Raw genomic sequence first — 13,058 nt, forward strand, 5'->3', positions numbered from 1 at the left:
GAAGTTCCCTAAAGGGAAGCAGCACAGGGACACACAGTAAGGGCTCTCCAACAAGTCAGTGACAAAGGAAAAAGAACTAAAGTATGGGTAACAAGACCTCAAGGTCACGGGTACTGTTTTGGAATTAATTTTTTAAACATCCCACCTGCCCTCTCTTCCCGGCCCCCACCCGTGCTCCGCCCCCCGCTCCTTGCGGCGCCGCGCACGTCGGCCGCCTCCACTTCCGCTTGGGCGGAGCTACGGGCTCTGGGACTTCCGGCGCTGCCGCGTGGAGCTCCGCGGCTCGGACGCTGTCGGCATGGCGGTCTTCGCGGGCCCGGCGCAGCCGCTCCTGTCGCTGAACCCGCAGGAGGACAAGTTTCACAAGGAGGTGGCTCAGGCCCGCCGGCGCGGGACGAAGAAACAGAAGCAAGAAAAAGAAAAACTCACTCCCGGAGTCATTTATGTGGGCCACCTGCCTCCAGCACTGTACGAAACCCAGTTCCGAGCGTATTTCTCCCAGTTTGGCACTGTGACGAGATTCGCGGGAGGTGGAGATGGCGGGGAAAGCATGGCGAGGCATGCAGCGGGTTCGTGGGCGCGGGGACGGGGGCTCTAGAGGACGGTACCTGCCGGCTTCACTCGCTGACCGGGCCCGGCATCAGGTTGCATTCCCATGGCTTCCAGCTGGAGACACCCGTTTGGAGTTGACCCTGGGGAGGTGTCGGCGGCGTGAAGGCTCGCCGTGGCCCGGGAATGTGCGCTTGGGGGGTTCGACTCAACGGCGATCTGCATGCGAAGTGGAGGCTGTGTCGGTGGAGGGCCCCGCCGGGTGGTGTGGAATAGCGTTAGAGACCCACTCGCGCAGCCATGGGTCCACGACAGAGGTTGAGCGCCCCCATCGGCGGGGGGCGGGGGTCCAGTGGCGCGGCCGGGCCTCAGCTCTGCTGCTCCGCGGGCGGAGAGGCTCGCAGTCCCGATGGGCGGAGAGCTAGGGCTCTCCAAGTTCGTTGCAATGTGATTTTTTTTAATTATTAAAGTATCTCCCTGGTTTTTATGGCTTCAGAAACAGAAGCAAGAAAAAGAAAAACTCACTCCCGGAGTCATTTATGTGGGCCACCTGCCTCCAGCACTGTACGAAACCCAGATCCGAGCGTACTTCTCCCAGTTTGGCACTGTGACGAGATTCAAGCTGTCCAGAAGTAAAAGGGTGAGGTTTTCCTACTGAAGTAGGCGAGTTGTTTTATTTTCCAGAAGCACATCGTCGTGGACAGTGTAGAGGGCATGCTCTCACGGCATTCTTACCGTCTTCGCTCCGGAAGGGGTCATGGGCGAGGTTAGGACCGGAGTGGTTGCCCCAGAGCCTCTAACGGACAGTTTGGTAAACGGATCGCGGTGGCCTGCAGCTGCGCGTTCGGCTGCACAGGGGCGTCAGCTGAGGAGCAGTTCCGCCTCTTGTGTTGGCCTGGGTGTGCGCACCCCTGTGACGGCGACGGCAGCGGTGTGTACACGGACGGTGAAGAACGGCCCGGGCCAGGCCACTGTGTGCACGGCCTGGCCTCCGCGGGTTGCTGGCTGTATGGCCTTGGACACAGAATGTAACCTGTCCATGCTTTAGTTTTCTTATTTGCAAAATATGAGTGGAATAGCACCATCTTCCTAGGAGTATCTCATTACAGATTAGAGGAGGTAGGGGATGTGAGGTTCTTGGGACAGCGCCTGCTACAGAAAGAGCTGTGTGTGTGTGTGTGTGTGATTGTTACGTCATCCCTACCGTCTAATTTAAAAAGGTTTATGTAGTTTGTTTCAGGAATAGAGTGTGCTGACTTCTCCTATAAAACTTACAATGTTCCCAGCAGCTTCACCCAAGAGTGAAATATTGTAAAACCTGAGGCTCAGTGGGAAGCTAGGTAAACTTGAGTGTGTTCAAGCAGAGGAACACAGCAATGACAGTGAATGTAGTAGTGACATGGATAAAGCTCAAAATAGGTTGTTGAAGGAATGTATTTTCTCATTCTCTGTTTATTTTTTTACCACACACGTACACTTATATTGCTGTAACCATAGAGACCGCTCATTGTTGGGATCTTTATTTTTCTTGATGCAGTTTCTTCACATTTTCCCACTTGAGTTATAACAGATCAAAGTTAGTTTTATATTTGGTACATGAGTGGATAAGGTATGCATCCATCTTCCGCTAGTTGTTCTAAAGTTACAGGTATTAAGTTTTGTCAAAGCAACATCTCAACATTAAAGGGGATTTCAAATTTACAATGCCCTGGTATTTCTCTAATCCTAACCAAAGTAACACATTTTCTCTGTATGCCTCCTCTTCCCCTCCTCCCCCCATTTGTCTATTTGTAATGGTAATGGTTGCTTATTTTGTGGGTGAGCTATTTCAAACGTCCTGAAATCTACCAGAGAATGATTTAGAGACTTGAGGTATCCACCATTTTCCTTTATCAAATATCAACTTGCTTCAGGCCTTTGTGGTTTTTTTTTGGTTTTTTTTTTCAAATCTATTTTATTGATTTTTTACAGAGAGGGGGAGAGGGATAAAGAGTTAGAAACATCGATCAGCCGCCTCCTGCACACCTCCTACTGGGGAAGTGCCTGCAACCAAGGTACATGCCCTTGACCGGAATCGAACCTGGGACCCTTGAGTCCGCAGGCCGACGCTCTATCCACTGAGCCAAACCGGCCAGGGCCAGGCCTCTGTTCTTTTAGATAGATTTTAGGTAGGTTTAAGGTCTCTTTCATGCCCTTCCCTGGTCCTCTGCACCTGCTCCCATGCCCAGGAAATTGCTGTTCACAGAGTCAGTGTTTTCATTACTGTATGTGTTTTGGAGATCTGTACTACAGATTGTATAGTAGTAGTCTCTCTGCACGTTTATTTATTCATTCAGTCTATTTTGAGCTTTATCCACGTAACTACTACACTCATTGTCACTGCTGTGTTCCACTGCTTGAACACACTCAAGTGTACCTAGCTTCCCGTTGAACATTAGGTTTTTGTAATATTTCGCTCTTGGGTGAAGCTGCTGGGAACATTATAAGTTTTATAGGAGAAGTCAGCACACATATACACGTATGAACACATAACTGAAATAAGAGTTCTATGAGACACTACTTCACCTTTCTGTTCAGTTGTTTAACATGACCTTTCTGACCTAAATTGATTGTGTTGAGTGTCATTATGGGTTTATTAGCCATTAGAATTCCCTCATCTGTGAACTGCTTATTCTTTTTTCTTTTTTTAAAAAATTTTTTTCTTTATTGATTAAGGTATTACATGTGTGTCCTTATTGCCCTCCCACCCCCGACTCATGCCCTTCACCCCCCTGTTGTCTGTGTCCATTGGTTAGGCTCATATGCATGCATCCAAGTCCTTTGGTTGATCTCTCCCTCTTACCCCCACCCTGAACTGCCTATTCTTATCTTTTGTCCTTACTGTCTTTTTCAAAAACTTTTTCTGCCTCTTTTGAGGATCAATTGTAAATATTTTTCTGTACTGTAATATAATCATTGTTTCCCCCAGAATTGTATTTTGAAAATGTTCAAGTCTACAGAGAAGTGGAAAGAACAATAATGTAATGAACATCTCTTCCCTTCCCTGGAGTCACCCGTTATTAACACCCGGACACATTAGCTGTATGTCTCCACAGCTATAAACACACATACTTCGTTTTACTGAACCTTAGAAGGAAGTAGCAATCATAAAGACTTGAATACTTCATCATAAATCTACTAGGAATCCGGACACGATATAGTAGTCTAGCACAGCGGTCGCCAACCGGTGGTCCGTGGGGTCCGACAGGTTGGCGACAGCTGGTCTAGTGTGGATTTGCCGTCGTCACATATTCCCAGTAGTCCCAGAAGTCTTCAGCTACCAGTTTCCTTACCTGGGGTCAGTCACGATTCCTGCATTGCATTTGGTTGGTGTGACTCCTCAGCCTATGTAGGATAGTCTCCTTGCCCTTTTGTACTTCGTTTTTCTTAACACTGGCTGTTTTGAAGAGTTCAAACTGTTAATTCCAACTGTGGTTATGGACTTACCTGTGTGATCAGATCCCAGGAAAACCCCGAGGTCAGTGGCATGTTCAGCCTTTTGGGATCTTTCCTTTTCCCACAACAGTTCCCACATTGTATGCCATGATGTTATGTGCTAATGGGGCTGATGTGATTATTTAAATTAATGGCATTTTAGCAGTCCAGTGATGTGTTAGAGTTTAATTGTTTTTGTGGCGGATTTTTTAATTGCAGACTGGAAATAGCAAAGGTTATGCCTTTGTGGAATTTGAATCTGAAGATGTTGCCAAGATAGTTGCTGAAACAATGAACAACTACCTTTTTGGTGAAAGGCTCTTGAAGTGTAAGTGCACTGTCTTCCCGTGGGCTGGCTACCTGCTGTTGGTGGGTGGCTGTGGTGTGAAGGACAGATTGCTCAGCTACTCGGACAGCCCACGTCATTTCTGGATGATCCCCTTAAGGAGGGTGCAAGATCAGTTCTAATTAGAATTTTAAAATCTAAACCAGACTGAGCTGTGTTTGTGCTGAGATGGAATTGGGGAGTGATTTTAGGAGCAGAGAGGAAGAGCGACTAACCCACCTTAAAGGGCTGTGGAAGGCTTCCCTGAGGAAGTATTTAGATTAAAATCTGGAGTTTAAAGAGGAGTGAGCCAGGTTCAGGGAAGGGATTTGAATCTGAAGATGTTGCCAAGATAGTTGCTGAAACAATGAACAACTACCTTTTTGGTGAAAGGCTCTTAAAGTGTAAGTGCACTGTCTTCCCGTGGGCTGGCTACCTGCTGTTGGTGGGTGGCTGTGGTGTGAAGGACAGATTGCTCAGCTACTCGGACAGCCCACGTCATTTCTGGATGATCCCCTTAAGGATGGTGCAAGATCAGTTCTAATTAGAATTTTAAAATCTAAACCAGACTGAGCTGTGTTTGTGCTGAGATGGAATTGGGGAGTGATTTTAGGAGCAGAGAGGAAGAGCGACTAACCCACCTTAAAGGGCTGTGGAAGGCTTCCCTGAGGAAGTATTTAGATTAAAATCTGGAGTTTAAAGAGGAGTGAGCCAGGTTCAGGGAAGGGGATGAAGATTGAGATCCTGGCCGAGTGGACAGCAAATGCAAAGCTAGAGGTGACTAGCAGTATCTGCCTATGAGGGCCTGAGGAGAAGAGCAAGAGATGAGGGAGAAGACGAGGGGAGGCCAGGTCTTTGAATCCTTATAAATCTGGGAGTTCGATCTGTGTCCTGAGGACAGTCGGAGACCATTAATGGGTTCTGGATAGGGTAACAGTGAAGGGGGAGTCACCGTTCAGACGGTGCAGCTCTTCTACCAGAGAAACCATGACAGCACCAGACTAGAAGCTCACCTACAGAAACCGGCGCCGCCGGCTTGGCATCCCAACACAGCCCTGTCTGGGTCCCAGGGCCCTTCAGAGGCAGAGTTACATTTCTGGGGGCGGGGGGTGCGGGCCGGGGGGGCATCAAGGTACCCAAGTCAGGCACATCTTACCAGGCAGCTGATGAGGCTGCCCAGGCGGCACCTCTCCGGCCTCTCTTCGTTTTGGTTCCTCCTGCCGTGACGGTCCCGGCATCCTTGCTGATGGCACGGGTTCATTCACAGAAATGAAGGAGAGGAAGGGCTGAGGTGAGCCAGAAGGTGTCAGAGGACTGCACGTGTGGATCCGTGCTATGCTGTGCCCCTCCCACTTGGTTGAAAACTTGTTTCTTTTTTGCATATAGGTCATTTTATGCCACCTGAGACAGTACATGAGGAACTTTTTAGAGAGTGGCATCTTCCGTTTAAGAACCCGTCTTTCCCAGCAGTGAAACGGTATAATCAGAACCGGACCCTTCTTGAAAAGCTGCGGATGGAGGAGCGATTTAGAAAGAAAGAAAAATTACTCAGGAAGAGACTAGCCAAGAAGGGGATTAATTATGATTTTCCTTCATTGGTAAATATTTCTTCAGAAAATATATTTTGTGTTTTTCTTCTTGGAGGTGGGCTTTGTACCTCAGTAGCTGTAACATAATTATGGTTTTCTCTATAAAGTATCTAGCTCAGTGCTTACCACATACTAGGGTTTGACTAAATTTTTGAGGCACTGCATTGTAAGTTCTTCCTAAAGTGTGTCAGACCAGATCCAATGATCGACATTGTATAGAAAAGGAAATTTCAGAAAGGGATTAGGTTTTTCATGATCTGTTTTAAATTATTGAAGTTACACCACCCTTTAACCCAAACCATATTGCTTCTAGATTGCTATTAAAAGTGTCCTTACCAGAATTAAATGAAGTTTGGTATTACATGGTATCGGTAAACATAAAGACTATAAATTGGCCACCCTTTTTATGCCATTCCAGTTAAAATTTTGGTTTTTGTTCTTTTAAATTGGAGATAAAGTGCATATCAGATTTCAGCAGCGTCATCTGTGAATTAAGTGAGCCAGGGTTAGAATATAGCGAACCTGCTGGCATGAAGCTGCGTCAGCACAGATGTCACTCAGTCCCCATGTCCTTGCTCGCTGGTTCTCCCTCCGCTTTCCTGGGAGAGAGCTGTGTCTTCCACTACGGAACGAGTGCAGGCCACTCGGGTGGCTGGGATAGGTGACGATCTATTTCTTCTCTAAATTCTGAGGTTGGTTTGGATCTTTCACAGACCCTTTCCGCTTATTTTCAAACAGCTAATTTGTTGGGAAGAGATGGATGGCATCTCTTCCTAAGTTTATTAGGTCTTTTAGCCTCATCCAGAAACTGGAAGACTGAGTACGCCCTTTGGCCCAGTTCCGGTTGTTGATTCTTTGCCTAAATCCCAAACGGTCTTTAACAGCTTGTGTTTAAAAATCACTGTGTCCCAGGCAGCAGGCCCTGGTCCTCTTACGAACCATTTGGGAGCTGGTCCTCTAAAGCAGGACGCTAGGCCAGCTCAGGTCTCAGCCTCACTTCATCTCCACAGCTCTGCCCGTCCCCCAACTCGGCCCCGCTTTACTTTTTGCCCTGTACTGGAGATCATTCACTGTATTTGTGGATTTTGCTTTTTAAATTGGAATGCTTTCTCATTTAGGAAGGATCTGCTGATAACATGTGTAAGGATCTAATGGTAAGTTAAAAACGTAAATATGTGATACTGCCAGGTAATAACTTCTTTGTGTTTACTTAAGGTTTTACGTAGGAAAAAGAAGAGAAGCAACGCTTCTTCAAACACCAACCTTCAGAAATCCACAAATGGACAGGTAAGATTTTTCTTTTATTGCATGCCAGGTGTTACGGAAAGAAAAATGGGTAAATATATTCAAACTACTAAAACTGGTAAATATACAAATTGATGAAGTTTCTTAAACTTTATTGAAGGCTTTACCTACGAAGGAAAAGGAGAAGGCTTCAGCGCCCCCTGAAACTCCTGAGAATACTGTGGATAGCCAGGTAAAATTGTCGTTAGTATTTTGAGACTCGGGTAGTATGATTCAAAAGAGGAGAAACAGTTCGTGCTACTGTCAGTTTGTTAAAATTTCACATTTAGCCCTAGCCGTTTTGGCTCAGTGGATAGAGCTGGGCCTGGGGACTAAAGGGTCCCCAGGTTCTATTCTGGTCGGGGCACATGCCCAGGTTGTGGGCTCGATCCCCAGTAGGGGGAGTGCAGGAGGCAGCTGATTAATGATTCTCCTCATCATTGATGTTTCTATCTCTCTCTCCCTCCCCCTTTCTCTCTGTAATCAATAAAAATATTTAGAAAAATTTTTCTCACATTTAACTTGTGACTTCAGCAGATACTGTGAGTTTACAAGCAAAAGTTACCGTTGTGAGTTTATTATTGCACTTTGTACCTCTTAAGCAAAGTGAGTTAGGAGAGAGGAGGCCACTGTTTTTATAAATATAAGATCAAGGTTTTCTACCTCATACCCTACAATGGAACATATTATATTACAATCGATTGTGACTTTTTTATACTAAGTTTGATAAGCACCTAAACTCGTTCCTGTGTGATTATGTCACTGAAAGATGGAAATAGGCCTGAAGTAACACTGCACAACTTGTAAAAATAGGAGGGAGGGGTAAAATATTCCTCATTTCTTCCCACATTTATGTATTATTTCTTGTTGAATTTAGGGCCCCACACCAGTTTGTACACCAACATTTTTGGATAAACGAAAATCTGAAGTGGCTGAAATGAATGATGATGAAGATAACGAAATAGTTTTCAAACAGCCCTTATCTGGCATAAAAGAACAAACACAAGAGACTGAAACACCTACACAGTCAAGGAAAAAAAGACGAAGAAAAAGCAATCAGTGATTCTGAGTGTATTATGAATAATACTTCTTCTGGAAAATGTGATTTTATTATGAGGGCTGTGTATCGAAAGAAACACTGTTGGTTCCAGTCAATAATAACAGGAATTGGTAACTGGCTTGCCTGCCCCAGCTGAAATACAGGTGTGCACACCACCCAGCAGGAGCCAGGCCTGCTGTCTCTCTGCCCTGGTCTCCCAGTTTCTTCCCAGATTCATATTCATGTCTGCATAAAAGGATCACCATTAACTGCAGGTTTAAATACTAAACTGCAGCGTTTGTTAAAGAAAATAAAACCTTGCTTTATTGTCTACATGGGTCTCTGTGTAGGCTGTGCACATTTAACCCATAAGGGGATTTTAGACTTCCGCATCCAGTGGTCAAAACTGGGCATTAGGTACAGTGAGAGGGCAATTCCAAGTGTGTATACATGTGTATGTGGTCATTTTCCTAATGGTAAGTTAGCTTTTGGTAAGCTAGTATAGACTACTAACCACTAAAGCATCATCAGTGTGGAATTGTATTTCTTGGCTTAAACATTGACCAGCAAATAAACGTGTTTTATTTACAATTTATTTGTATGCAAGTGGGACTTGGGTCTCTTGAAGTAAAATAGTAGGTTTTCACCTCAAATATTTTTAATTTTCTAATGCCCTTGAAATATGCTTTTGTATTAGCTAATTCATGTTCATTGAAAGCTGCCTTCAAATATTTTTTATCCAGTGTTTAGTAAATCTTTAAAGTGATAGTGGGCTGAGATGGCAGCATTTGTGCTACAAGACTTAGTTGTGATGGAGACAATATGTGGTGCTCTCGTTGCTGAGCGCACTACAGATGGCAGTGGAACAGTTTCATCTCGATGGCCTTTGTGTGCCCCATGTCTCAGTACCATGGGTTTTACGTATTTTGATTACCAGTGCATACCTATCCAGTCTAAAGAGAAATGTTCACGGTGGACTGGATGATTTTATCCATTCAGATGGCAGTGACACATCAGCTGTGCTAAAAGAACAATATATATAGACATTATCAGATAAAGCATTCATCACAATGTTCCCAACTCAAAAAGCAGAATTCACCATTTTAAATGGACTATCAGCACAATTTTGTTAATCCTCACCCAAGGATATCTTTCCATTGGTTTTTAAAGTGACTGGAAAGGAGGGGGAGAGACAAGCATTAATGTGAACAAGACATGTCAGTTGGTTGCCTCCTGCATGTGCTCAAGTTACTTGCCCTTGACCAGACTCAAGGCCAGGACCCTTTGGTCCAAGGGCCAAAGTTCTATCCATTTAGCCAAACTGGCTAGGGCTCAGCAGTTTTTTTACCCCAAAGTTTATAAGGTGGTAATGTTTCCGTGTGGCTTATTAGGCAAGCAAGGAAAGCCCTTTACCAATGGTGAGGTAAATTGTGATTGCAGCAGCTGAAGAAATGTGTCCAATAAAATGAACTTACAAAAAATTTTTTTATTCATTTCAGAGGAAGGGAGAAGATGGAGATAGAAATGTCAATGATGATAATCATTGATCGGCTGCCCCCGGCACACCCCTTACTGGGGATTGAGCCAGCAACCTGGGCATGCACCCTTGACTGGAATCAAACTTGGGACCCTTGAGTCTGTAGGCCAACACTCTATCCATAGAGCCAAACCAGTTAGGGCTAAAATGAACTTTATTTTTTTTTAATATACTTTATTGATTTTTTTACAGAGAGGAAGGGAGAGGGATAGAAAGAAACATTGATTAGAGAGAAACTTCGATCAGCTGCCTCCTGCACACTCCCTACTGGGGATGTGCCCACAACCAAGGTACATGCCCTTGACCAGAATTGAACCTGGGACCCTGAGTCCGCAGGCCAATGCTCTATCCACTGAGACAGTTAGGGCATAAAATGAACTTTTTTTTTAAGACAGCCTTTATCCCTGGCCAGCGTGGCTCGATTGATTGAACTTGGACCTGTGAACCAGGCCAATGTGGCTCGATTGGTTGAACTTTGACCATGAACCAGGAGGTCACGATTTGATTCCTGGTCAGAGCACATGCTTGGGTTGCGGGCTTGGATCCCCAGTAGGTGATGTGCGGGAGGCAGCCTATCAATGATTCTTTCTCATCATTGATGTTTATATCCCTCTCTCCCTCTCCCTTCCTCTCTCTGAAAATGAATTAAAAAAAAACAAGCCATCCAATAATGATTCTCATTGATGTTTCTCCCTCTGAAATCAATAAAAACATTTTTTTTTAAGAAGACAGCCTTTAAACAAGAAAGTTGCTTGAAGAGTTGAAGCAACAATAGTTAATTTAAAAACAAGGCCAGTGAAAATGGTGACGGAGGAGATTTGACTTGGGTTGGTGAACAAACAAAAAAGTAAAATAAAAACAAGGCAAATTATTTTGATTGTTTTTCCTCAGGCACTTAAGAAGTTAAAAGACCTTACCAATACTGTTAGCTCACTGTTCAAAAAGTCAAGATTTGAAGTGCTGGGATGACCAATTCATCAAGGTTTCCCCAGAACCTTTCTGGTTTTAACCCTGAAAGTCACATGTTAGGCGAACCTCCTCAGTCCCAGGCTAATGCAGGCAGTTTGTCACCCTGGAAATGACTGAAGAATTGGCCTCTGTGCAGAATTAGCCTGTCTGTGGAACAACTATAAGCAAAAATATTTTCAAAGTGGAGAGAATATTCATTCAATACAACTGAAGTGGAACCTTCCAACGTGTGCCATACCTGATTTTGGTAAAAAAAAAAAAAAAAGAAAGAAAAAAACAACAAACATAGGGAACTAGAAAAAGACTTCGACAAATGTAGAGTTTCTGGAAATATAAGGTGTTTAAGGCCTGCTTCTTGTATTATTCACCAGCAAGTACTTAAAGAAATATCTGAATTGCCCAGTTGGTAGCTTGAGCATCGACGTATGAACCAGGAGGTCATGGTTCAATTCCTGGTCAGGGCACATGCACAAGTTGCAGGCTCAATCCCCAGTAGGGGGCGTACAGGAGGCAATGATTCTCATCATTGAGGTTTCTATCCTCCCTCTCTGAAATCAATAAAAATAAATTTTAAAAATTAAAAACATTTAAAGAAAAATATGTGAACTTATCCTGTGTTATTGAACTAATCATGTCACTGTACTTCATTTGTTGTGGACTAGCTATCATCAGTAGAAAAAGACTTCGACAAATGTAGAGTTTCTGGAAATATAAGGTGTTTAAGGCCTGCTTCTTGTATTATTCACCAGCAAGTACTTAAAGAAATATGTGAATTGCCCAGTTGGTGGGTCTCTGTGCTTGAGCATCGACGTATGAACCAGGAGGTCATGGTTCAATTCCTGGTCAGGGCACATGCACAAGTTGCAGGCTCAATCCCCAGTAGGGGGCGTACAGGAGGCAATGATTCTCATCATTGAGGTTTCTATCCTCCCTCTCTGAAATCAATAAAAATAAATTTTAAAAATTAAAAACATTTAAAGAAAAATATGTGAACTTATCCTGTGTTATTGAACTAATCATGTCACTGTACTTCATTTGTTGTGGACTAGCTATCATCAGTTCCAGCAATTTCTGACAGAAATAGAAGCTCAGTATTCTGGCCCTAGCCAGTCTGGCTCAGTGGATAGAGCATCGGCCTGTGGACTAAATGGTTCCAGGTTTGATTCTGGTCAAGGGCACATGCCCAGGTTGCAGGCTCGATCCCCAGCAGGGGATATGCAGGAGGCAGCTGGTCAATGATTCTCATCATTGATGTTTCTCCCTCTCCCTTCCTCTCTGAAATCAATAAAAATGTATTTGTAAAGAAGAAGCTAGCCGAAACCGGTTTGGCTCAGTGGATAGAGCGTTGGCCTGCGGACTAAAAGGTCCCAGGTTTGATTCTGGTCAAGGGCATGTACCTGGGTTGCGGGCACATCCCCAGTAGGAGGTGTGCAGGAGGCAGCTGATCGATGTTTCTCTCTCATCAATGTTTCTAACTCTCCATCTCTCTCCCTTCCTCTCTGTAAAAAATATATTAAAAAAAGAAGAAGAAGAATCTAAGTATTCTGACGACCTACCACACAGTAGTTTGATGGCTTTGTGGTGGTAAAGTTTTTTTGAGACGTCCCAACTTGAGAGCCAAAACTGCAAATTTCTGAATGAGAAGAACCTCCCTCGAACACTGAATGGCCTTAAAATTTAGCTTTTGCTGCAGACGTGGTGTTTCTTAATGAATTCAACTTAGAAGCAGAAGTCAGAGCACCACTTATATTTGAAACTAATATTTTGCTAAAGTAACTGATGACAACATCTGAATACAAGAAATATCACACTGTATATGCTGGCAAAAGTTAAAACAGATCTCCATACCCACACACATCTGTAGCAGATATATTTTCCATCCTCACACTACAGTTCCAGACCTCAATACAAGTGAAAAGAAAATTTGCATATTTCAAAACCCATTGCAAGTAACTTTGATGATAGAAAACACTAACTTAACACCTACAAAAATTAACTCAAAATATAAAACTAAAAAACAGGAAAACAGAAGGAAACTCCATGACCTAGTATTAGGCAAACAGTTCTTAAACGTGACACCAAAAGCACGATCCGTAAAAGAAAGAACTGATATGTTGAACTTAAAATATAAGACTTACTCTGTTTTAAGACACTGTTAAGAGAATGAAAGGGTAGGCTGCAACGGGGTGGAACTATTTGCAGAGGACTTTTTATGTAGGCCTAGCCTCTCAATAAGCCCATTTGTCATAGGGAACCCAAACTTCTGCCTTCTGACCTTAAAATGGAAAGCAA

General features: G+C 44.0%; 1 protein-coding gene across 4 annotated transcripts; it reads left to right on the forward strand.

Moving 5' to 3' along the window:
* Nucleotides 1–220: 220 nt before the first annotated feature.
* On the forward strand, nt 221–8,851 carry NIFK (nucleolar protein interacting with the FHA domain of MKI67). Of its 4 annotated transcripts, XM_006776828.2 has the most exons (8): nt 221–445; nt 1,091–1,189; nt 4,243–4,288; nt 4,690–4,752; nt 5,735–5,946; nt 7,153–7,224; nt 7,343–7,414; nt 8,099–8,851. In XM_006776828.2, the coding sequence occupies exons 1-8, from the start codon at nt 299–301 to the stop codon at nt 8,282–8,284; spliced, it is 897 nt and encodes a 298-aa protein (XP_006776891.1). In that variant the 5' UTR covers nt 221–298; the 3' UTR covers nt 8,285–8,851. The 4 variants fall into 4 exon arrangements, with proteins under 4 accessions (XP_006776891.1, XP_006776890.1, XP_006776892.1 ...); XM_006776827.2 differs by lacking the exon at nt 4,690–4,752 and having other exon boundaries at nt 4,243–4,351; XM_006776829.2 differs by lacking the exon at nt 4,690–4,752 and having other exon boundaries at nt 221–410; nt 1,062–1,189; nt 4,243–4,351.
* Nucleotides 8,852–13,058: the final 4,207 nt, after the last annotated feature.

Source organism: Myotis davidii, unplaced genomic scaffold (genome assembly GCF_000327345.1).
Source record: "Myotis davidii unplaced genomic scaffold, ASM32734v1 scaffold249, whole genome shotgun sequence".
NCBI lineage: Eukaryota > Metazoa > Chordata > Mammalia > Chiroptera > Vespertilionidae > Myotis > Myotis davidii.

Bases quoted from the DNA above. Each gene is read 5' to 3' on its own strand.
- NIFK (XM_006776827.2), top strand. From the start codon at position 299: ATGGCGGTCTTCGCGGGCCCGGCGCAGCCGCTCCTGTCGCTGAACCCG. The intron at 5,947-7,152 runs GTAAATATTTCT...TGTTTACTTAAG, and splicing joins ATTATGATTTTCCTTCATTG to GTTTTACGTAGGAAAAAGAA. The intron at 7,225-7,342 runs GTAAGATTTTTC...ACTTTATTGAAG, and splicing joins AGAAATCCACAAATGGACAG to GCTTTACCTACGAAGGAAAA.